This window comes from Berkeleyomyces rouxiae (assembly GCF_048999995.1).
Source record: "Berkeleyomyces rouxiae strain 22BRR77 chromosome Unknown BrBRR77_ptg000002l, whole genome shotgun sequence".
NCBI classification, from domain to species: Eukaryota; Fungi; Ascomycota; class Sordariomycetes; order Microascales; family Ceratocystidaceae; genus Berkeleyomyces; species Berkeleyomyces rouxiae.
Genome location: NW_027396492.1, coordinates 4,528,469 through 4,553,627, shown reverse-complemented (window position 1 = coordinate 4,553,627; position 25,159 = coordinate 4,528,469). Strand labels below are relative to the sequence as shown.

Genomic DNA, 25,159 nt, shown 5'->3' with positions numbered 1-25,159 from the left:
CAAGCATGTACAATAAGTGTGCCTCAAGCTGCTTGCTTGACTCCATAAACAGCTCCGACACAGGTCTTACACAAATTTCATTTCACAGTAGGACATCACACTTGATGTTACCTGTGTTGTGTTGAGCTGCATCTCCAACTTGTTGCTCACTGTCTACCGGGAAACTGTCGGCGCCTTTCACCTATGTATGTATGTACGCACGCACTTAACACACCACAGCACGACTCGTTGTTCTTGAAATCCTGGACTTAGTCTCGACGCTTCCAGTAAGGTCGCATCCTAACAAAGGACAGGGCTGCCATGGTGTCCCCTGTTCACTGCCGCTTTCGGAAGAAAGAAAGACAGCCAGGGCTCAGGTGTGTGTCGTCAAGATTGTTCTCGTCCCGCCAGACTCTTGCTAGCTCCCAGCGTCCTCGCAGGCTCCTGTTCTTACATGTCGTGGGAGGGCTACTTAATTGCCCACCCGTCCGCAGATCAATTGTCTCATCTGGCTCCAAGCACGTCTTCCACGCAGTTACAGTCCGAAACATCACAGCACAACCAGCAATACCGCCCAACGCAAACAACCGGTCTAGAAAAATTGCGCATTCTTGCCGTTGCTAGGTGTTTGCTTGCAACGACTTCGCCAAGTCGAAAGCCAATAGTGCTGTTCTCGCTGCTGTTGTAAGGCATGCTACAAACTGCTTTGTCCGAGGGCTAAAAAAGGGAATCAAGAGATAAAACGCACATAAAATTCAGCGCAACACCAAAGGACCACATGCTTTCACCGCAGCGGCTTCTTACTAAAGCCCACAGTCCAGCTTGATGCAAGCCAGGCTGCAGTGTAAGAAAAGAGACGCAGCGATACTCTATCGAGCTGTGTATCTTTCCATCATCTTTGACGCCTTCCTTCTCACCCACACACGCACTCTCTCTATTGTAATACTTCCCTGGCCTTCTCTCCATTCCCACGTCGACCATCAAGGCCAAAAGAGCCCGCCTCTCTGGAATGTTGTCGTGCTTTATTATGCTCCCGAAGTCCGCTCCCGTCAGGCACACTGACAATACACCACCTGTACCATTCTTCCACTTTGAACCTCGAAATCGGGAGGTTTGGCAAGCCTTGCCATCTTATCCGGATATTCAAGCTCCCGTATATAAATGAGATGAGTAAGCAACAGTCCACACCCTTATTTCCAGGTTGGCACTACTACACAAGTTCCCACACAGGGCACTTGGTGATCTATGAACTCACTCCTCCACCCTCTTCCACTTCCCCCACTACATCCTCCCCCTCCCTCGTTTTCCCCTTTGTGCTTCTTCTCGTCCTTCTGCTGTTCCCATCCACCTGGGCGAGTTTCCCTTTGAATGTCTTGATTTTGAATCATCCCGAACTTGCCTCCATATTACAATCAGGTAGAGGATAAAATACTTGCTTGTTGTCCCGATTTTAGCCCCAGGTCATTTATAACAAGGCAAAGCAGCTCATTGTTCTGGTGTGAAGAAATTGTAGTGTACACTTCCGATAACTATTAGTACGCAATGACATGGCGAAACAAAGCAGACTAAATCATGTTGAATTGTAGAGAATAATCTGAAAAGTAATTTGTTGCTTGGCAGTTTGGCGCTGAGTTGGTCTAGTCGAACTTTCTTTTCCCGTCATGACGTTGTTGTGATGATGTATTTGGTAATCTTGCGGTATGTTAGGGTTTTGTTCCTTAGTAGTAACCCTGGATTTTGAAGCAGGCTCAGCTGCTGGCAGCTGCCCAGAGCACCAACTATCATCAGTTTCGTCATGAAGTCTAGAAAGCTCCGACACCTTGCCCTGATATAAGTACAAGGGCAAGACAAACCAGATGCTTGCTGACCAGTGCCCTGACCGCACCCATCAGACCCACGATGGCCTCCCTTGGCCCGTATACCTTTATCCAATGTCCCTGCTCCGACCCCTCGACTATACTGCGCAGTAATGATGCCAGCGCCGGCGCGGCTGATGCCGAGAACGACATCGACGACGACGTTGACGACATGGCGTTTGACCCGCGGGCACCGCGCGCCAACTACAGCCTGTTTCCACTACAACATTTGATGTACTGCGCCGACTGCCACGAGATTCGCTGCCCGCGCTGTGTGGGCGAGGAGATTACCATCTACTACTGCCCTAGCTGCATCTTTGAGGTGCCCAGCAGCAACATCAAGAGCGAGGGTAACCGGTATGTCTTCTTTCTCGTCCTCCCTTGTATCTTCGTGTTCTTACTTGCGCGCCCCTTGCTTCCCCAAAGAACAGCATATTCCGTCCCATAGCCTTGCCCTCCTCCTCTCACTTTCCTCTTCAGTTCTGTGGCCACTAGAACCAATGTCTTAGGGATCATTGACTTCTCGCTAACTAGACGCCAGTTGTACGCGAAGTTGCTTCCAGTGTCCTGTTTGCATCGGAACCTTGGTGGTGACGAGTCTTGACCGCCCATCTGACCGAAGCACCGCCGCGTCCACCGACGACGCGCCCCCCCCTACTCCTACCTCGGGCGGCCCCTACGTCCTCAATTGCACATATTGCCACTGGTCATCATCAGAAGTTGGCATTGAATTCGACAAGTCCAATGGTATATACGGCCAACTCTCTCGAATCAAGAATGGCGGCGCGCCTAAGCTCAGTGCCCGCGAATTCAAAGAGCGCCACAAAAAAGCTCCCGTTGATCTGCCACTACCTCAAAACGCCATGGATCCCGAAATTCACTTTTCCAACCTAAAAGCCTTTTATCAGAATCAATCGTCTGATATGGTCTCTACTGGTAGTGGAATTGGCTCATCAGCTGCAATTGGCGACTTAGGCTTCGGGTCGCCTGGGTCTCTTTCACGAATCATGAGTTTGTATACTGGGGGGAGCTTGGGTGGTAGACGGGCACAGTCCAAGAATGTTGTTCTCAATGAAGCGTCTAGCATCACTGAGGGCCTTAAGCTCACCCAGCTAGATGAATCCGAGGCGCTGGAGAAGCTGCACTCTATGTGCTGGGAGGACATGGCTTCCACCGAACAAAACGAGAATCAACTACACCAGTGCCGTTTCACAGATGAACTGCGTCCAATCCCCGTGTTGCTCCGCACGAAGCGCTCTAAGCGTTGTCCCATGTGCCGGCACATTATTGCCAAGCCTGAGGCGAAGGTGCTTAACACCCGCTACCGCATCCGTCTTGTCGCCTCCAATTTCGTGCCGAGCATAACTATCAAGCCCATCAACCCTGGGCCACCGCCACCCTCACGTAACCTCCCCGTAGCCCCGATGCTGCCAATGTTGCAGCCGCAGACACCGGCGCAGTTCATCCTGACCTTCAAGAACCCGATATTCGAGCCCATCAAAATCACACTAGCCACGGCGTCCACCACGCCCGGTCGCTTTCCGTCAAAGGTTACCTTGTTATGCCCAGAGTTCACCGTCGATGCCAACACCGACATGTGGGATGACGCGCTCAAGACTGACGGCAACAAGCGCCGCACCCGTGGTCCGGATGAGATGAACCAACCAGAGGCTGGAAAGATTTGGGCCCGCGGTCGCAACTGGGTCAGCATTGTGCTTGAGGTCATTCCAGCATCGCTGGATTTACAGGCACTGAAGCTTGCGAGGGAGCAGGGCCAGGACCCAAATGACGATCCCATTAGAGAGGATGAAGACATTCTCGAGATTCCGCTGTTTGTGCGCGTGGAGTGGGAGACAGAGGTTCAGGAGTCTTCTGGTAAAGACAAAATGGCTAAGGAAAAGAAAGAGCTGGCATATTGGTGTGTCCTGGGCATTGGGCGCATTGCGAATGAATGATACTGATCATGATCGGCTATTGGTTGTTAACGAGACATGTCAAAAATTATGATACCCCGCCCCTACCAGGTCGTCTACGAGGCAAAGGTTACACTACACAATCACTGAAAGCATGGGCCAAGTCTCTTATTCACTAAGTTTTTAGACACAGCAGAACAAGCGAGCATGTCTTTTGGTACAACGTATGCGAGTTACGGTACCTGAATTCATGGTTATGATCAAAATACTGTAGGTCATTCCTGGTTCATCATCGGCTAAACCATTGGATGCATCGGATTTACCATTACAGCTCAAAAAGTCTAGCTCAATTCAAACACACTTGCTCCCAGTAAAAGACGAAAGATACGCTCCCATAAAAAAAACAATTTTGGATTTCTTTTTTTAATTCAGAATACCGAAACGGCGATACGTTTAGTACTCAGCGGTGACCTGAGGGAACTCGAAGACGACACCGCGGCCGGTAAGCTTGCGGTAGACCTCGGAGTAGGTGTCCAGGCGGTAGTCAACACCACCACGCTCCTTCTCGTGAAGGACGACCTTGAGGGTCTTGGAGCCATCCTCCTTGGTGCGGAGGCGCTTGCCGACGATCTCGACGGGGTAGACGAGGTCGTTCAGGATGGCATCGTGAACAGCAGTCAGAGTGCGCGAACGGGGGCGCTTCTGGGTCTGGGTGTTGCGCGAGCGGCTGGAGCGCTTGGGGCGGGGAAGAATGCGGCGCGAGGCCAGGATGATGACCTGGCGGTCGGAGAACTTCTTCTCCAGCTCACGGGTCAGGCTAAAGAGACAAAGTTAGTAACTTGTGATATGAAGAGCGAGGAAGAGAGAAAAAAAAATGAAACTTACCGCTGCTGAACACGGTGGAAGCCCTGCAGGGAAGGGACGGGGACAAAGATGACAATAGCCTTTCTGCCGTGGCCAACCTCGATCTATTATAGATCCGAAAGTCAGCATGCGAGCTCCTGGTAACAAAACCATGGACCGCTTCCCGTCCGATTCCGCAATACAGTACACAGAAGTATAAAGTAAAGCCGCAAATCGTCATCGCCAACGATTAGAGTTGGCATATCCCAAAAGAGCCCAATGCCTATCAAAAATACCAGAGTGTATGCACCACATGTCCGGTTCCTCCTCTTCCTCTCCACACTCCTGATTCTATTGTTTGATTATACTCGATTCGCTGTCATCGAGACCCGACTAGACGACCTGGAAAAGTAGTCCCCAGTCGACCTCGATAGCTTGAAGAATTCGTAGTAAGACAGATGCCTCGCATGTGCTCTAGTAGAGCAACAAGTATGGGCTCTGATGGGATATAGGCTTTCTCTCGTGAGTAGGCGAAGACTGATCGACGTTTGGTTTCGGAGCGTGGTGGCGGACTGTTCATATTTTACGTATTCTAGTTGCTTCAATAGTTCAGTTGTATCTTACCTCACGGGCGGAGACGAACTGCAGAGGACGCAGAGCGGCCTTCAAGTCAGCAGTGTTGCTCTCCAGGTCAAACAGAGCCTGAGCCAGGTTGCTCTCCAGCTCGCTGGGCTTGGCGTGCGAGGGGCTGTTAGGGGCAATTTTGTTGATGGCAGACATTTTGACTGATTTGAACGGTTGTTGACAAGATGTAAAATCAAAGTGCAAAACGGCGGTGCGTTCGTTTCCCCTAAATTCAAACGCAAAGCTGGTGGGTCCTGATCCTAATTTTTTCCGAAAAGAAAAATCAAAAGTGTGGGCTTGTGCCCTCCTTCTTTGGGGCATGATCACGTGAGACATAGATAAGATAAGACAGAGACAAGCGTGAGATAAGATAACATCAGACAAGGGATGTAGCTAGCGTGTCACAAGCACTAAGCACTAGCAAGGGCTCTTGGGTGGTAGTTAGGACGAAGGAATGCTACATTGTATCTTGAAGCACAGACTTGTCTAGTTACCTGTTTCTTGGCTGAGATTTCAGACGACCCAAAGACCGATACAGCTTAAGGTTTTGTGTTGTACAAGTAACTACACACTTATGTGCTTGCATACATGTAAAGCTTCGGGCACTACATCCTATCCTACACACAGGAGCGGCATCAAATACAAGTCAATTTCAATCTCAGCTTGGTTGATAACCTAAAATGAGACTCATGAGCAGGACAAGTCGTTGACAACAGTCATGTATAGCTAAGACAACAGCTAATCAAAGTCAGATATAATCAACCCTAATATTGTAAGTTAGACCCTTGGAATAGCAAGAAGTAACCCCGAACAATTCATTCTTGGCCGCCATGGTATGGTCTCGGTGCATCGTCCTCGCAGCAACTTCAAAGTACTTTTGGTCCGAGAAAACAAGTTTTCCTTGGACAGGGTGCAAGAATTCTCTGATGCTGCGCGGCACCAGCCACTTTTTTTCTCCCCTCAAAGAATCATATTTTTCCTTGTTCATGAGCTGAAGACTGGCCGTGACATGGGCATTGGTTGTTTGGCCAGCTAAAAAGCAGTGAGCTCTCACTAACGACTGATCTCATTAACCTCAGCTTGAATCTAGCGTGAAGTTGGTATCCTTGCATGCCACTTTTTGGTTCGAAGAGTGACGTCTGGATGAAAAGTAGATGACGGACCGGAAGGAGCGGTTCGAGGCCGAGGATGATGATATACACTAGGCAACTTTGTTATGCATAACTAAATGTTTTGCATACACAAAATATATCAGCCGACTTCAGCAATCACAATTCAGCTTGTGCTCACATTGGCAAATGAGGAATGCATGACCACGTACATGTACATACATACATACATACACTACTTAGACATGCACCTACAAGTACATGGTTCTATGTAGCTAGAAGCACTCGTTGCACACGCAGATAGTTATACATACCGACATACATGAGGGACAGATCAAATGTATAGTGAAAGCTAGTGTTGGAGACATTTGTCTAAACTACTAATGGAGTCCGTGATATTGGTACCTATGGACATGTGCATATGTGCTATAGGTGCTACAGAAGAGTAAGATAGGATTACACGGGTGCTTGCTGCTTTTCTTCATTTACGCAGGTATCCGTGAGTCAGTTAGGGAGAGATTGGAGCCCCAGGACATGTCTGGGGCTGAGAGTGGGAGCAAGCTGAGGAGTGCATGATGGACACACGTCTGTTAAAGTTACAGGCATGCACTAATGGTGAGCTCTGAGGCGTTGGGCGGGAACACCCGTTGAATGCCATGAGTTGAACGGAAGACAACTTGGCCATTTAGGGAAATGATGTACTAGCAATGGACTTGCAATACCTACGTGTGCTATAGCCTACAGCCACAGTGCTACATGGAACGCTGACAGCAAATGCCATTATAGCACACGAGAATAGTCTTTTCAGTCTGGCTACTTTATTATCAAAGAGATGAGTCAATTTTCACAAAACACTAAAAGAAAAAACAAATCAAATGTAAAAAAAAGACAGGCAAAGAGAAGAGGATTTAGACAGGCAATAACGAGCGGGGAAGAGGTAGAAGATTGGTGTACTCGAATTTACTTCGATGGATGGAGATGTACAAGCATCTGTGTGTAGTGCTCACAAGAACTGTTGGAGCATTTCAACAGTAGTCTCGGAGTAAAGACGTGGGGTTGAGTAGAAGTGGGATAGCTAGGAAAACTGGGCATACAGGAAAAATGAAATATCAGGGAGCGGAGGAGGACGAGGAGGATGTAGAGAGCACGGGGCTTGTTGGCGCCGGGGGTCATATCACGGAGAGAGTTCCATACGTACTAACTAGAAAGCGATTGATTGCAGACGGTGTATGTTGCAAGTAGTATGACCTGGTGCTTGGCAATTCAAAGAAAAAGGAATGGGGGGAGGGGGGGGGAGGAAGCAGCACTGACAACTCTTACACCTCCCATTTCCATGGCAGACATGCGCATGAGAAACTCGAGCTTAGAGAGAACTGACTGATAGGAAAAGGACTTCACCTACATGTGATAGGAGAAAACGTGCAAGTACATGGCATGAGTGAATGCAGACACGCACCGAAAGCCACTCGCAAAGCTCATGTTTCAATGGTCGAGAGTAGAAAAGGAGTCACGGAGCATGGCCCGGGATTCCTTTTTCTATGCAAGATTCTGCACTAGCGCTCTGGGGCTGAGACTGGACGGGATAGAGAGCGAGGAAACAAGAAGAAGTAGGAGAGCCAAGTGAGATAGTACGAAAACTAGAGGGGCTGCAAACAGCCCGGCCCGGAGGTGCAGGTCGGCAAACAGACCTAAATGGGAGGTTCTCAATTGAATACTGAGGTCTGCAGTCTTTCCTGTAGCCTGTGTGATGAGTATAGAAAGCGAGAGAAGAAGTAAGATGCAAGTTCAAAGCAAAAGGGGAACATGCGAAGCAGCTTTGAGTGGATAGAAGACAGACGAGCAGCTTTACTTAAGCACGGAGTGTATGGGCTAGTAGTTTTGATAGCATAGTTAACTAAGCCTTTACGGCAAGGTTTTGGTTTTCTCCAAGCTACTGAAGGTTATATGCGTCTCCATTCACCCCACGCCTTGAAGATTTGTTAGAGGACTTATAACGTTGGCGAGTAGAATTCTGCGCAGAAAGCTGGTGCTGGTACCCGTGTGATGATGTAGCTCCCAACAGGTGTGTCTTTGGCTCATGTAGGTATCCAGACGGCAAATGTTATGAAGCCCAACTAGAAAAATGGGAGGAGGGCAGAACCAACAGCAGCATGCCCAGGCGGCTATCTGCGTTGAAGGCATATGTCATGGCCTGCATCACACCGCCCAGGAGAGATATCCTAGAGGAGAGAAGGTTAGTTACAGGAACTGGAAGTTGGCGTGCATGTGACATGTACTGTGTATGCACATGTACAAGCAACCAAGTGATACATTACACAGGACAGACAGACGGGGAGAGTGGACAGACGGGTGATTTGAAGTATCTTTATTTCCATTTTAACCCAGCACCGATGTCCGGACTCGCGTACTTTTACATGCTTCGTACTTTATGCTCTGTGCTGTAGATGCCTGCGCCATGCACATGCAATGGTCACTTGTGGACTTGGGGCGGCTGCGGCCTGTAGGCCGAGCTCTGAGACCGGGACTGAGGGGCGGGGGGAGGGTGAGGAGGGAACACACTGCATGGACGCATTTGAACGCGTATGTGGTAGGATATATGTATGTATGTATGTATGTATGTATGTACACACGTATTGATATACACCTGCACATAGAAGTATCCATACATCGTCGCACATGCACAAGGCACAGCAGGCGAGCAAGGAAGCTCATAAGCCCTGCAATCAAGAGGTCCGACCGAGACTAGGAGGGAGCACGGGACCGGGGTGGCGTTCAACCATGTAGCAGCCATAGCAAAGTCGCCCGTTTATCACTCTGAGGTCGAGTCTGTCGGCACGGCGACGGCTTGGAAACCAAAGCGGCACATCTGAAAATATTGACCCTTCATTATCCATTGTTGCTGGTGAGATGGGCGAGAGACACCCTGTCTCCCGGTGCTGGCCTAATATCCACCCGGCAAACACAACGGAAGGGGATTGCTCTGACTGCGATGCGAGGAGAAGAAACGGGCCACAAACGGGTACTGCAAGTGTGCCTGTCTAGAATGAGTAGCCATGTAGAGCTGATCAATAAGAATATGGAAACACGAGGACGTGGCCTTGTTCCCCCGGACCCCTGCCCACTGTCTTTGCGAGCAAGTTGCACCCTGGTCTCCTGGGGCCTTGTTTTGTCTCTAGAAGCACCCGGAGAAGGTCCTCTGTCTATCCAGAGCGGCTCTGTAGCTGCAGGGGGTATCAATAGTGTCAAAGCCAGACGAAAAGGGGAGAAGGTGAACAGCTGCTGTTTGTGTATGTCCAAACAAAGGTAATATGGGTAAGAAGGACACGCCTAATAGTATGAAACCGTGTGGATGTGCCGAAATCCTGTTTGATACGGATCCAAAAAGAAAACTCGGCACAAAAGAAAAAGCGAAAGATGGTATGATGGGCGTTGAAATATGCATGACACCTGGCATGTATGTATGTGCACATAGTTCAAAAGTGTAGTTGACTGACTATAGTTGGGTATGTATGTACATACTTGAAAGCTTTCAGTCAGTGTTCATCTGATGGGATCCTTGGCCCTATGAAACAGCCAGTAACAACTGTAGCACAAGCACAAGCACTAGCTGAAGTTTGAAGTTTGGTGGCGAGGTACGGCGATCTGCAGCTGGCCATCAGCGATCCTAAGGTTGGTCGCTGTAGTCAGCCTCCATGCCCCATGCCACATACACATCACCGCTACTACACTCTCCGCGCTGTTAGTGGATACACAGCCGTGCTGCTATATGTATGCTTTGGGTATACATTACACTACTTCCCGAGCTGTAAAAACGCAACAGTGGTACAACGAGGAAAGATAACGAGTTCTTTCGGCCCGCCAAACCTTGATCCCAACTAGTTAACAGTTACCATGCATAGTTACACATTAGTTAGTTAACTACCATTAGTTGTGTATGTATGTACAACATGTCAGCGTTATGCCCTACCCACTGTTAGCCACCCAGTGGTATAGTATACTGTGTAGCTGTCGCATTGAATAGGATCCGCAGCCGGATGACGGACGGGCAACCTTAAGCGTTTATTTCCTTTTCCCCTTTGTGTTATTGATCCAGCTCTCTGCTCGACCCTTAATCCTGGTTACCATCAAGGCCAACCCTTCCAACCCTTCCAGCCTGCCCACACTAAAGAACAAATACACGTGGGTGTCCACCCCATAGGTTGACAGGGTAGAAAGAAAAACAAAAACGTCGAGGATTGAAGTTTTTGTTTCTTTTTCTACAAGTAACTAGTCAGAGTACTTGTGAAATGCAATGTATAACTACCAGAGGGTATGCACGAGCATACTTAACGGACTTTCGCCTTTTAATAGACTGAAACGGAGTTTTGTTTCCACTCAAACTACTACAATGCTTTGCTTTTAGTCTTTTTTGTATTTTCTTTTCTGGGATCGCCAAACTAACCTAGAAACCGAGGAGTATCTCGCCAGTTTAGAGAGGATGGGGTGTGCAGAAAGTACATCCCATTTATACACATAGAGACATCTATCTATCTACTTCTACGAATATACTATACTTTTACAAGTGCTATTATACCATACCTGCACCTCCATCCTAGCTCATGCAACTGACCTGCATATTCCTCCTTCCGCCCTACAGTATTTATACTCTCTGCTGAGGGGACTGACACAAAGAGACCAACACACATTCTTAGAGACTGTGAGTAGAAAATAGCCTGCCCGATAATGTGTGACATTGGCCTGGAAACTCAATACCTAGCTGCACACGTGCCCATTTAGTCACTAGTCGCTCAACTAGTCATGTATGTACTGGAGTATGAAAAGCCTGCATTGCATATCAAGCACCTTCGTACATAGTTCCTTTTACCTACGCTCATTTGGCTTCTTAGGGATATAACTACTTGCCCGATAAGGAGTCGGACAACACTCCGTGAGTGGAAGTGGTTGGCACAAGTTTTGCTCTCGCCATACCCGAATGTGCTATATTCAGGTTGACTACTCGTCTTTTTTTGAATCCATAATCATCGCACCAGATTTCTATATCAACATCAATCACAAAGCGTTTCTCCTTTTGACAACACAATGAAAAAGGAGCTACTCTAGCCCACGGACTCGATGAAACAATGTACCTATTCCTCTCTTGATTCAGACAGCGAATCCGCCTTGAGAGAAGGGGACAAACGGCTCTGAGATTAGATGATTAAATATATAACTACACTAAGGCATAGTCCACAGCCTACATACAAAGTACATTTCCAACTTCTCCCCATCTCTTTTCTTGATTGTTTACACATGTCACACTTTCTCATACTAGCAGGAGCGGAGGTTCAAACCCATCCATTTGCAGTCATGATGGGATCAGGTCAAGGTATAACGGAGGGGTCTGGCTATCATGCCTGCGGTCAACTCACAACCTGTACTGTCCAAACATTCCCACATGTCTGTCGACATGTGATTCACAATATTCCTGTTCCGCCGATCTGCCATCAAGGAGACACTCCCCAAAGCGCCGTATTAGGCAACACAAAAGCAATTATCATCGAGGGAAATATAGAGAAAGGAAGCTACGAACGGGGCGCGCGGGGAGGGGGGGGGGGGGGGGGGCGTTGCCTTTTACTGCCAGTGATCAATACACCACAATGAGAGAGATGGTGGATGAAGGCAAACCAAGAAGCTCGAGGCAAGTCAACAACAAAAACGCCGAGCATCTACTCTCTGGTTGTCCGTCACACCAAAGCGAACAGCTATATTAACCTCGACCTCCCTCGCCGTTCAACAGCTTCTCTCTTGCTCTTCCCATCACCCTTTTTTCACAACTACCATCGACAGTCGTTGGTCAGCGGTTCATCTCGTTGCCAGCTACTCTTCTTCTATCTTTTATCTTTGCCTCTATCATATACTTACTCACTCAACATCACCCCCATTGTTACACGTACTTGTGCTCTTTCCTTTCTGACTTTACTGCTGCTGCGTTGCTGCCTTCCTATTTCTCTCTTGTTCTTGTCGTTTGTCTCGTTTCCTTCCCCGTACCTGCTGTCTCTAGACTTCTCTTTGCCCAAGGTACTTTCTTTTATTTTCCCTTCCACTTGCTCTACTTTTCTGGCTTTCTCCGACCCCTCATCTTTATATCCATTATTGCCAAATCTGGTTCTTCGTCTCAACTGACACTGTACAGGCTAGCCTTGAACAGATATTTGATTTCGCCCACTTTCTATTTTCTCTACGTTTTCCTCTTCTTGATTCATCTCTTCTTTACCTCAGCTCTCGCCGTCTTGGTTACTTTGCTGAACCCTCACATTTTCTCCAATTCTTCATCATTCTTTCGTCAATAACTCTTTTCACCTCTATGTTTGTCGCCCCTTCGCGAAACTAGCAGGTTTTAAATCTATCTGTCTCCGAGGCAAATCCCAGTTTCGAGCACTATAAGGTCGGCCACTTACATCTCCTTTCCTGCCAAGCTTCGGTGGCTGTTGTGCAGTTTCAATTATGTGGTCTGTCGACCGTCTGATAGTCTGCACTGCAGCAACTGCATACTTAGTCACTTCATATCTGTCTACGTTCGCTTCTAACATTGATGTAACACTACAGCTAGAAAAGAACCATTGCTTTCTGCTACCCACGCCTTATATCCCTCAGTTCAACGGAACAGGGCCTCTCTTAAAAACCCCATCAACTTCTGCGCATCTGATTAAATTGCTTCAGTTCCACGGAAGCTTGCTTTTATAGAAAAGAGAGCGGTGAACGGAAACATACTTTCCAAGCCCAGTCGGTTGCACCAAAGTTTAGTCACGGCTATAACAACACCGATACCTGGACCCTACATCTTCCCCGTTACTCCCTACACTGTCTCTCTGTATAAAGGCAATTGACAACCTACAAACAGTCGAACGCATCAGTCTTTCGCAATGCTGCTCTCTTCTTCTTGCCAAACCCCTCTTCCCACCTTTGACTCTTTGCCACAGGTAGTGACCGGTGAGCAGGAGGGACAAAGTGTCTTTCCACTGTCAACTAGCACTCATTCTGTTCCAAAACAAACTATTTTCGACTCTACACGTTGCCCTCAAACCCCGTTCAGTGGTGGAGAACCTTTCTCTTGCGATCCGCTTGAGACTTGGGCTCAGAGCCCTAGTGGTTACCCTTCGAAGATGGAAGATCCCTGGACCCCCTACATGGGCAACGACATCATGACAACCGAGGTGCGTTATTTATCTTGTAGGCCTTTTTCCTCTGGCCGCTCGTGGTATATAGTAGTGTTAGATTGTTATCTTACTGCAAACAGTCCTGACTCTAGTATGCTTTGAGTTTCAGCCATGTTCAAGTCTAACTATTTTTCGATTATGCAGAACGACTCATCGAATGTACATGTTAAGAAAGAAGGTCTGCACATGGCCGACTCCGTTTCTTTACCGCCACATTTCATGCAATGCAGAAATGTCTTTGAAGCTAGGCGGGACGTATTCAACTCGGACTTCACTACTCTGTCGCAGCCTGATAAACTGTGGGATCGTAAGAGCAACCCCAGTATGGGGTTGTCCTCAAGATCCAACTTTGACTATGGAACGAGCTCAGCTAAGCCTACTTTTTGCGCCCGCGCTAAAGACCCTCTTCTTAGATTGGGTGCTGTCACTCAGGGTTTGCCGACCTTCTACTCTAATAGTAGTACTCACCCCAACACTCCGTGTGCCATGATTGGCAGTTCACCTTCATTTGATGACAGCAAAATGGGTACTTTTACATCCCCTGAGCTCATGTATCCTCTCACACTGGGGTCTAGTCATAGCTCTCGTCGTGGCTCCCCCATCGCTTCCGACTACTCCCATGACATGCATCAAGGTGGCCAAGGTCTTGATGCTTCTTATGGCCAAATTTCAATTACTTCCACTTCATCCCCTATGCTTCCTACGCTCCCTTCAACATCTACCTATTCTCTGCCCTACTCGCTCAATCATCCACATGATGAGTCTACGTTTGGTAGATACCAAAATTGGGGCCAACAGTACGACCAATACCACCAAGAGCTCCATGACTCTCACAACCTCGGACAAAGCAGCATGTTGAATATCCCCATGCAAGGTGGTCAAAAAGATTTACCTGATCTGATACCGAGCTACATGCTTTCTCAGCCTTCCCACCACGTTTTGGACGGGCTATCTCCTCTATCTATCCAAAGTGGTGCTGTTGATCTCCACCCCTATCAGGAAAGCTTTTCAGGCACATGGAGCCCTACTGTTCGTGACGGCCGGGGCGTTGAGCTCACTCGAGCTCAACGCCGGGAGCAGGATCAGTATCTGGTGCATGCAAAGCTGAGCGGTATGACGTATCGTGAGATTCGCCTTCGTGGTAACTTTAGCGAGGCTGAATCGACACTGCGGGGCCGCTTCCGCACGCTGACCAAGAGAAAGGAAGCACGTGTACGTAAGCCTACATGGCACGCGAATGATGTAAGTTTCATGGTCCATTCTATATAACACACTGTCTGACATTCAACTTACTAATATATGGCATTTTCAACTTTCTAGATTAGACTTCTTAAGGAAGCTGTCAGAATCCTTTGCGATCGAAGTACCACGACCCTGGGTAAAATCCCCTGGAAAAAGGTTGCCGAGTACATATACGCAAATGGGGGCTCATATCTCTTTGGAAACTCTACTTGCCGCAAGAAGTGGGTTGAGACCGGCGGTTCCATGCTGGCATAAAGCTAGTACTAGCGACCAGATGGGGTTCTTCTTATCGCGAACTTGGTTATGTATGGGGTATCCTTATCAGGACACTTCTATGCTGCCATCAGGGCGATATTTGTTCTTTCGCCACCCATTCTCACCTCAGCCAAAAAAGAAACACGACATCAAGGTTGTGTCGTTGTAGTGTGGATATAATGTCCGTGCTTCCTCCAACGCCACTTTTTTTTTGCAGTTGTGCAAAATCCAACAAGGGAGGAACTACTTTATCCTGACGACTGTGTAACACCACTCACCCCATTGGAGGAAGGTTCTGGGCTTTTTTTGTTTTGTTTTGTCTGGTTTTTTTTCGTTGCATTTTCACCCCCTGTTTCTTATGTCTTTCCGTTTTGTCTCCATGACTCATCTTAGAGTTGATGCTACCCACAATCATGTACCCTTTGTTTTTTCTTCGAGTCAACAAGTGTTGGCTTGCGCCGTGTCTTCAAACGTATGCAATTTGCAGAAACATTTTGGTTTTGCTATTTACTTTTGAAAGTGTGTAACTAGTTATGTATTTGCTTTTCAACTTTTTGTTTTTCACTTGGTGACATTATAACTGCTATGAATGGCACAGGGGCCATTTTGTGCCCTGTTCTGATGCACCTATTGTAACTCTGTTCATCTTGACAAGAAAATGAAAATTTCTGATTGTGACATTATGCATTTAAATGGACATACTGAGATAGAATCAATTTTTTTCTGCTACTTCGTTTTCCTTTGGCACGCCAATCTTGGAAAGCACATTTTCAAAAAGCCTTGGATCCTGTCTCAAAGCATCCCATTCGCTCTCACTCTTCACCAAAGCCGTGCCCGCCAAAAGTGTACCATTCAACTGCAGCTTCCCTTGCCCATTTTGTACACAAATCTCGGCTCCCTCTGCCACACGAGGACACACAGCCATCGTGCTCTCCGTCATAGCAAAGTTGTAGCTCACAAGCGCTCTGCCCTCGCGCGGAACCTCTACGCCTTCGCCCAGAACAGCGCGGCATGCCTGCGCATACAGCGCCAGATACGTCTCAAACAGTTCCTTCCCACTTGCGCCCGCCGGAATCGGCTGCGCGAATACGCGGCAGGGAAGGCCCGGCGCGCCGCTCGTCGCGCACAGTATACTGTCGATCAGTGGCACCCACGCCGGCGCTGCCGGCAGCCCGTCGTGCAGACTCGACACGGGGATGAGCTGCAGGTGGCAGTGGGGCTGCGACGCGCCCGAGTGCGGGCCGCCGTTGAAGAAGACGAAGAGGCCGGTGTGGCAAACGGGCGGCGAGTCCTGTGTGCCTGGGCCGGTGGCGGTGTCGCCGGTATTCCCACCCTCCTGCCCACGGTACGCCTGGACGCAAGCATGGGCTGCTGCAATGTCGGCTTCCTCCAGCACGTCTTCTTGGCTGCGCCATGCAGAGGTCGCGAGGATGAAGTGCTCTGGCGCAATTGCAAATTTGTTCAACACGAGAATGTGCGCAGGAGCCAACGTGGCGATGCGCAGCGGCGCCGGTGGGTCGGCAAACGGGTCGATCGGCGGGCTGCCAGCGGCGCGCGGCGGGCCTTTGGGCTTGTGTGCGAGAGAGGGTGCGTAGCGCAGTTGGACCTATGGAGAAAGATAGTTGGTAACAAGCGAGTGAGGATGTGAGGGAGGGGATGACGCACCGGACCATAGGCGGTGGAAAGAACAGCGGCTTGTGTCGGGAAAAAGGTGAGGTCATTACTGGCGCGCGCTTGGGCAAAGGCGGCGCTGACAAGCGCGGGAAGGTTCGATGGGGCTTTGACAAGGGACATGGTCATGGTAAGGCGGTGCAATAGGCGATGGGATATGAGACACGAGAGGTGGTAGTGGTGGAGGACCTCTCAAAGGACAAAGCTCGCAAGCTTATCGATAAGGGTGAGAGGAAGCTTTGACCGAGTTTAACTTGTCTCAGGCGCATCCTTGAGCAGAGATTCTCAAGGCTTGACAGCATAGCAGGTGGTTCTGTCCAAATGGATAGTGAGATGCCAATACCGACTCATCTTAACTTTATGAATTTGGAATTCCAATGTGCACTGGCACAGCGATTCAGATATCAAGACTCTAGGGTTATCATATCTACCCTAGGGTCTGCATATTCTGAATAGCACACATGGCTCATGATGACATTTACCATCTCTAAGTAACAACACTTTCCTCTAGGTTGGCCTTGGTGGCTAGGTTCCATCTCGCGATATTTCTATTTTTTTTCAGAGTCGCCCGCATCTCAAGAGATCGCGTTGGACTCTTTTGCAATTTCCAACCAGCTTGCTGGCACCGGGCTACTTTCGGTAGCTGGAATCTAGGCAGCCACCACTGACATCCCCTCATCTGGCCTGGCACAGATCTCTAAAGGTTATTGAGGGATGTAGAACTCAGTCGGGCAGCTGGAGATGCTAAGAGCAGTTGTAGGCGGCTATGTTGTATCTGAATTGAAAACCCTTGAGCAGGATGGGTGGTGTTGAAATGGATAAAGCTCGCAGGGGACACAGTGTAGAAACATCCACACCAGTAGATAAACGACTAATGGCTTTTTTATGGTAGCTAGTTACTCTTATATGCCATATATTACCTGAATTAATGCCCACCACATCAACCTCTTTTCCTGTTTCAAACAAAACCTTCAATCCAGGCCTGGCACTCCAAGAATGGCACGCATGAATGGCACAAACCGAGGCACAACATACACGACGTAGAGAGCAATCGTGGCAGTAAGAAGGCCAGTAAGCTACAAACAACAGTTAGCATCGCCCCTCATCACCTAGTCCTCATATCAAAAAACTTACCTTCTCAAACCACGTATGGAAGTAGATGGCCGTCATCAGCAACATCCACAACTGCAGTGCCACGACGCCCAGCGCAAACTTACCCGTAACCCCAACACTTGCACTAGGGCTACGCGCACGAACCTCGCCGACCGCGCCACCAGCGCCCACCAGCGCCCTGCCCCCGCGCGGCCACATAACCCAACCGACCTCCTGCAGCAGCAGGCCCGCGCCAAGAACCAGCAGGAACACATGGCCCGAGATATCGTGCCCGCCATACCACCGGCCGCCCACGCGCTTGCACGCCGTCGCCGTGAAGACCAGCATGTTTTGCGCGGCATCGGCCGCGGCCGCCGGTGCATGCTGCGCCTTGTCCGCGGCTATCTCGACGGAGGCAACCAGAACGCCCGTCGGCCCAAAGGCTTCGACCGGGTAGCACATGCCGCCGCTCCAGCGGAACGAGCGGTCGATGAGCGGCGGCCCAAAGAACCACTGCGTTGTCAGGGCCCACGCGACCGTGGCGGCCGCGTAGCGCAGCAGCACGCGCGCACGGCGGAGCACAACGGCTTCGGCCGCGTCAGCTGCTGCTGCAGCCCCGGCACCCGCGGAGATGCCTAGCGCCGGGCTCAGCACCGCGAACCCGCCGACGGCAGCTGTCACCCAGGCCCAGCCGACCTTGACAAAAAACCGGTTGAACACGTTGCGCTTCGAGGCAAAGTACGACGGCAGCACGGCGCCGGGTTGGGCTGTGTGGCCCTGCACGACAGGGTCGTAGGTGCTGGAGCGCATGGTGGGCGAGACCAGCGTGTATGCACCGCCAAAGAGCAGCAGCGCAGGGAAGATGGCGTATATGCTAAGCTCGCGCCGTGACGGCAGGTAGGCGGATTGGGCTGCGGGCGGGGCCATGACGGCAGAGTCAGCAAATTTCCTAGAACCCGAGCTCGAAGATGTGGATAGCGGGGGAGAGGTCGAGGATGACTGGCCGCTGCTACGGGAGCGCGGCATGGAGAAGTTGGTGCTGTCCATTGCGAAACGACGATTAGATGAGCTGAGGATAAAATTAAGATATCATTTGAAGAAGACTAGCCAGGAAGAATGATGAGCGGGTTTTCCTAGCCAGCAAGTATTGCGGTGGTAGAGTGAAAGGATCTCAACTGGAGCACACAAAACTTACAGAAAAGAAAAGAAGAAGAGAGCGTAGCGTTGGTGAGTGCATGCGCTACTTGTATCTAGCTGCGGAATCTCGGAGGGAGCTCGAAGCTCCATACAGACTGAGACAAGGCCCAATTCACTGTCGCAAACGTCATTTGCCCACTTTAAATGTGGCGCATCTTCGCCACATGACCCAGTGTGGCGTAACTACATGACATTTCACAAGCCAACTTCACAAAGATTATCAAGATAACTTGTTGTGGTTTTAGTAAGAGAATAGGAAATGCGGTGCACATAACGCAAAACTAAAAGTAGGCATGTAAATAATCAAAGCGTCAGGGAAGAAATGAAAGGCACCCAGAAAACAAAACACCAGGCAAAGATCATCAAGACATAAGCTATGGCTAGCCTAAAACCCTTACGAGAAAAGTCTGCCCTCCAGAACATTGGCTCAGGCTAAACCAGGACTAAATATCGCAAAGAAAATGGGAGAATCAAGAAGAGAGAAAGAAAGAAAGAAAAAAATAAGACGCAAAAGAATAAACGCGGTTTGCATCTCCTGTAAAGGCCAACTTCCGAGGTATACACATTTAGTAGGGTCCTAAAGGCGAACTAGAGGTCGAAAACAAGGCTACGGCCGAGCCAAAGACGTTGGTATTGTCTTTTTGTTCAGCAACCACCTCGTTATCTACAAGAACCATGTTGATAGCAGCCTTAGTGGTCAAGCCGTACATGGACATGGAACTGTTCTCCAAGTAGACCATGTCACGCTGACAATCCTCGGTCTTGAGACAGGTCTGAGCGTAGTTATCGAAGAAACTGTACATGCCAGCACCGTAGATGAGAATATCCGACGAGTCAATAGCACGCAGACCAATGGTGCGAGTGCAGAGTTTGTCGCCCTGGCAGATCTTCTCAAAGTCAGGGTCACTGTACTCAGTGTTGACATCAAAAGGTTCCATAGCAGATGGATTTCCCTGGAAGTATGCAGTCTCGGTCTGAATCAAACCCATGAAGACGTTCTTGGCCTTGGAGAGCTGGTAGTTGTACATAACATTGTGCTCCGAGCTAGTGCCCCATAGCCAGGCGCCCTTGGTAGATTCAATCAAGACTCCGCGTCCATTGTAAATGTTGATTTGAGAATGATCACTGAGGTCAAGTTCGTGATCGGCAACCCAGAACCATGTGTTTTCAAGGTAGGCGGAACCAGATTCTGTCAGGTGGAATAACATGAATGAACCAATGCAGTCAGGGTTAACGCTAGTAGTCACCGAAGGGGTCTTTTTGCAGGTGTCTGACTGCAACTGAGTACCGGCTGAACCTCCTATGCGGAAATGAGTATCCCACAGGCCCGATTTTGAGGCAGTTTCGCTTTCCAAATTCCACTCCATCATGATGGCACCAGGCTGGGCACCAGCGGTCTCGAACATTAGCTCTGTAATTTCAACATTGCCAACATCACCGGGCTTTCCAACCCGGAAAAGAGGCTTGGGGTTGGCCTGATCTTTGAAGCTTTTGTCGCCACCGGCCATTATGAGAGGCCAAATTTCACCAGTGATCCTGATGTTCTTGGGAACCTCAATAGTATCAGTGATGAGATAGGCGCCGTGATCAAAGTAGACAATCTGATCGTCAGTAGTCTCATCGAAAATCTTTTGGATAGCAGCAGTATCATCAGTGATACCATCACCTACGGCGCCCTTGTCCTTGACACTGATAAAAGCCGACACGTCAACGTCTTGGTACTGGGGCTTGGAGCGGGTAACAAAGTTCCTGTCATTGTCAAGCAGAACAGAAGGCTTAGAAGGAGCAGTTTGCGCTCCCTGAACAGCTGAGCCAGAGCCAGAGCCAGTGTAGGCACGACCTTGAACGAAACTATCGATCTTCTGGTTGCCTTCAAGGATGGTTTCCTTGGTTTCAGGGTTGTAAATAGCCTTCGGGACGCCACTGGACATGTCGACATTGTCAAGAATTAGTGTCCCATTGGTAAAGGTGTTTGTGGTGCTGTAGGTGGACTGGATTCCAATGGGGGTGTCGGTGATTTTGCTGTCAATCATGAGAATGGAGCCGGTGTTGGCAGAAGCACCCATGTCAATACCAACGCCACAGTTGTTGATATTCACACCATGAAAAGTCCAGGCCCAGTTCCAGTTCATGAAAACAGCGGTTCTGCAATTATTGAAGGTTAAGTTGCGAGTGGTAAACTGCTGGTTCCCGAGAAAGGCGCCGTAATTACCACCGTTGAAGGTCAGATCAGTCATGAAACCGCCCGATCCGTTGTCCATGAAAATTCCCTGCTGCTTGTTCTCCTCGCCACCGTCAGTGCGCATGTTGAACTCAATGTTTTGCAGAGAAGTAGCCTGTGCAACCTGCCAATGGATACCAGCACCGGTAGAGAAAGGCTGGTCGGTTAAATCAATGACGAAGTTGCGAACTTGGCGGAAGAAGTTGTTTTGATTAGTGAACCAGTTGGTGCCGGTGCTATCATAAGGGTCGGAATCCATGACAGCGATACCGGCAAAAGAAGGCAGAGCCTTGATTACGGGCAGGTTGATGGCATCACCAACCAGCTGCGAGTAGTAGTACATTACAATGGGTGCACTAACACGGTAAGTTCCAGGCGGGAAATAAATCAAGGCGGGAGTGATGGTGCTTGAGTCGCACTTGGCGCCGCAGCGGTTGCCTGAAGAAATAGCAGTGTTGATAGCTTCGGTATCGTCGGTGGTACCATCACCCTTGGCACCAAAGTCCTTGACGTTGCGGAAGATGGTGTAGCCAGATGTGGTATTGGTAGAATAGGCGATTGTGCCCTGGCGTTTGATGCTGGAGAGCCACCAGTCAGTGCCACCAGTTGTAGTGCCATTGCCATAAGACGGGACACCAGTGGATGTCGGGGGGCCAGTAGAAGGGGAGACGCCAGTAGAAGACGGGGCAGGCACAGCAGTGACTGCGTTAGAAAAGAAGCTGAGGGCCGTGATGGCCGTCAGTAAAAGAGCGGAAACCATAGCTGCGGCAAAGCAGTTCTTGTGAAAGAAGCAGTAGACGGGGTTTCCTAAAGTCTTGAGAGCGGCTGGTCAGTAAGAGGCATCAGAGAGGAAGCTGGGAAACTATGGGTGTTGGGCCTTCTTATAACTATAGGGCTTGTTGTAGGCGATGTTCAGATCATAAAGCAGGCAGCATTCCAGCAGAATGGGAAAACACAAGACAAAGGCAACGGATGACAGGGCGGATCTGCCAAGGGGTCTCGGCAGAGGAAAGGGATGAAAAGCAGAACAGAAGACCTGGTAGAAGCGGAGGGGTAGGGCGTGTGTTTACCTTTGGCGATCTGAAGGGAGAGATGATATAAGGTACGCAGTAGAATACCGAGACAAAGAGATGAAATGTAAAGGGTGTAACTATCTTATCAAAAGAATGAACGACGGTCGGATGAAGATGTGTGAAAGAGTGGCACAGCAGCGATGGTCTAGGGCTGAGGCTGTCCAGTGGTGATGGAGAAGAAAGAAGAAGCGAAAAGGGAGAGCAACGAGAGCGAGATCTGGGTATATAAAGAATACAGGAAAAGAACACAAAGGCAAGTGGGAGAAAGTAGCCGCACAGCGGGGTCGCAATCCAAGGCAGGAGAGACGAGACAAAAAGAGAATCAGGCAAACAAACAGCCGAGGAAACTTCCGCTTGGACAATGAAGATGCTGGGAAAACGAGATAATCAAACGACGGTGATGGGCAGAGGCCTGGAGCAGGGAAGACAACCTGAAGAGGGGAACAAGGCGCTGGACGAGGGTTATATACACGGACAGAGAGCCCATCCAATCCTAAACTTACCCGTGACACAGTCGTGGCTCTGGGGGCAGGAATACTGCTGGACACGTCCTGAAACACATGCCGCCTGTAGCGAGTAAAGTCCGCGCTGGTTCTTTGCTGGCTACGAGAGGCTTCTCGCGGTGGTTCAACACTGAGCAGACCTTGGCGGGCCTCCTCCTCATGCTCCTGTGAAATGTCCAACACGCGCATCATTGGCTCGGAGGCAACAGGCCTGGGACCGTCTAGCATACAGGAATATACAGGCACGTGCGACTTGTGCTTGGATGTTGGCGCCTGCTGGATAGCTAGCCCCCGGTGCGAGGATAAAGTAGGCCAAGACGTAGTAGTAATCCACAAGGATGTAGTTGCGACCCTGAATAGCCGGCAGTGGAACAAAGAGGTATTCTCCTGTCGTCCACCACGGCTTGGGTTTGGGTGTAGTTAAGCGCTTCATGGCGTGGTACAACGTAGTGTCAGAGGGCAAGTGGCGTATTACACAAGCGGTAAGTCGGCCTATTTACAGCGTCCGTCGAAACATTCACTCCGCCTCTATATGGACAGAGACACAGAGCACCCTGCGCTCAAGACCCATAGCCGTTCTCAGTCAATAACACAATCACAATGGCGGGCATAGACATAGACTGCATCTATCTCCAAGCTCTGGACGCCCAAAAGCGACAAATCATCGCACTAACAAATCAACTATCTTGCTTGGAGCACCAAGAAAAAAAACTAGTGGAGACAGAGAGAAAACAGCCGGGCCGCATTTTGGCCCCTGGCGGCTGTTTCTTGAATCCTGGCTTTCTTTTCCCTATTTATCGTCGTCTTGGATAATCCTCATCTCTGTTCTGAGCTTCCCGAGCAAGGATTGACGGTCAGATACTGAGCGATTGACAACCGGTTTATAAATCTGTAGTCCAAAATTGCATGTCCGTACACTGCTAAGCAATCACGGACTTACAGTGCTCTAGTTTGTATGCAATTCGACCGTTATCCCGTATGTACATACAATCACACACAACAGATTCCAGCCATAGGTCCTTTCGCCCATTAAGGAGGAGCGCTTTTTCTCCATCTGCGCAAAAAAAAAAAAAAAAAAAAAAAGAAAGAAAAGGGCAAGACAAGGAGCCATGATGAAACGCCTCCTTATTGTCCGTCTGGTTTGCCGTTCAAGGCGCGCATCCAATCCAACCCACCTCAACCCAGCGCTCGCTTACCTTAGCTTGGCTTTCTTCAAGCTGGCCGGACTGCCATTCCGATTGGTGCTGGAGAGAATGCCAATGTCTTGACAGCAACACCCAAATTGAACACAGAAACACAAAAGGGCTCCCGGCAGAGGGATGACTGCATATTTGCAAGCTGTGGCACTCAGCTACTGTCACTGCCGTGCTTCTCGTCGATTGCCTTGTTGGTGGTGTGCAGGTAGAGAGAAGGTCCATTAGAGCCGGTGGAAGCCTTCTTTGACATTCATGCAGCCGGTATTTGAAGAGACATGGGAGTGTCAGCCCAATATTTGTATGAGCATGATAACTAGTCCCAGGATTTACTGCATTTGGCCACAGATGGAGACCACAAGAGACAAGCAACAAGGGTGGCTAGAAAATAATGAGGAAACAGAAGCACAGGAGCTTTGGAAATATGGAATCCCGTTCTGCGCGCCACAAAAACTGCTCTAATCAGGACCATGAACACGCTCACTCGCAGGCTGCCGAATGACCGTGTGTATACGCTTATTGTTGGGCTTTAAACAATGCACATGTAACGATTACTTCATGTCATTTACACTTCCACTATGCTAATAAACACGTTCTATTTCCCGTTGCCGACCGCGATTATGCATATGTAGTGGTGTTGCATTCAGACGGCCATGCATGCATAACCTGTCTTGATGATCTAAGATGACTATGCTTCATTCCTTCATTTGGCTATGAAGCAGGAACCGCTGCAAGTTGGCTCCCAGGCGGATGCCTCGAAAACCAGGGGATTAATACTCTCGATTCAGCAGCCCGAAAGGTCTAGTGCAAACCAAACTTGCTCCGTTACATTGTCCTAGTTCTTCTGAGCCTACACTTGTCTGCATTCTGCTGCTTGCAGACACATATACATTGCCTACTATTCACGCCATGTTTCACCAGCTTTATGCGTCGGCCAATGAAAGCCGCTGTGCCTGAAAATCCCCACGAGAACTTAGGATATCAATCGCTAGCTGTCTCATCGCCCCAAGGAGAAATATCAGCCTATTGTTTTCTCTGGTCTCGTCTCTCGACCCTAAAGAAAGACAGTAATCCTCTGAAAATAACAACGACGACATCGTATGACGTCGTCACTCAGCCTGCCAAGAAACTATCCAGACTTATTTATGGCAAACTCTGAGTCTTAGGCTCCGGCGGTTTTTTTTTCGCGGAG

At 49.3% G+C, this 25,159-nt stretch overlaps 6 protein-coding genes across 6 annotated transcripts; 2 read left to right on the top strand and 4 right to left on the bottom strand.

The window, feature by feature from the left end:
* Nucleotides 1–1,878: 1,878 nt before the first annotated feature.
* Nucleotides 1,879–3,790, top strand: BROUX77_002853 (uncharacterized protein; the record flags this gene model as incomplete). Its single annotated transcript, XM_073747439.1, has 2 exons — nucleotides 1,879–2,192; nucleotides 2,377–3,790. The coding sequence occupies 2 exons, from the start codon at nucleotides 1,879–1,881 to the stop codon at nucleotides 3,788–3,790; spliced, it is 1,728 nt and encodes a 575-aa protein (XP_073607935.1).
* A 411-nt stretch (nucleotides 3,791–4,201) lies between these two features.
* On the bottom strand, nucleotides 4,202–5,371 carry BROUX77_002852 (uncharacterized protein; the record flags this gene model as incomplete). The annotated part of the gene is made up of 3 exons (XM_073747438.1): nucleotides 4,202–4,565; nucleotides 4,634–4,716; nucleotides 5,216–5,371. 3 exons carry the CDS (start codon nucleotides 5,369–5,371, stop codon nucleotides 4,202–4,204), a joined length of 603 nt encoding a protein of 200 aa, XP_073607934.1.
* A 7,855-nt stretch (nucleotides 5,372–13,226) lies between these two features.
* Nucleotides 13,227–15,017, top strand: BROUX77_002851 (uncharacterized protein; the record flags this gene model as incomplete). Its single annotated transcript, XM_073747437.1, has 3 exons — nucleotides 13,227–13,517; nucleotides 13,665–14,762; nucleotides 14,841–15,017. The coding sequence occupies 3 exons, from the start codon at nucleotides 13,227–13,229 to the stop codon at nucleotides 15,015–15,017; spliced, it is 1,566 nt and encodes a 521-aa protein (XP_073607933.1).
* A 712-nt stretch (nucleotides 15,018–15,729) lies between these two features.
* On the bottom strand, nucleotides 15,730–16,817 carry BROUX77_002850 (uncharacterized protein; the record flags this gene model as incomplete). The annotated part of the gene is made up of 2 exons (XM_073747436.1): nucleotides 15,730–16,623; nucleotides 16,683–16,817. The coding sequence occupies 2 exons, from the start codon at nucleotides 16,815–16,817 to the stop codon at nucleotides 15,730–15,732; spliced, it is 1,029 nt and encodes a 342-aa protein (XP_073607932.1).
* An 842-nt stretch (nucleotides 16,818–17,659) lies between these two features.
* On the bottom strand, nucleotides 17,660–18,827 carry BROUX77_002849 (uncharacterized protein; the record flags this gene model as incomplete). The annotated part of the gene is made up of 2 exons (XM_073747435.1): nucleotides 17,660–17,764; nucleotides 17,823–18,827. The coding sequence occupies 2 exons, from the start codon at nucleotides 18,825–18,827 to the stop codon at nucleotides 17,660–17,662; spliced, it is 1,110 nt and encodes a 369-aa protein (XP_073607931.1).
* Nucleotides 18,828–19,543: 716 nt separating this feature from the next.
* Nucleotides 19,544–21,958, bottom strand: BROUX77_002848 (uncharacterized protein; the record flags this gene model as incomplete). The annotated part of the gene is made up of 1 exon (XM_073747434.1): nucleotides 19,544–21,958. The coding sequence occupies one exon, from the start codon at nucleotides 21,956–21,958 to the stop codon at nucleotides 19,544–19,546; it is 2,415 nt and encodes an 804-aa protein (XP_073607930.1).
* Nucleotides 21,959–25,159: the final 3,201 nt, after the last annotated feature.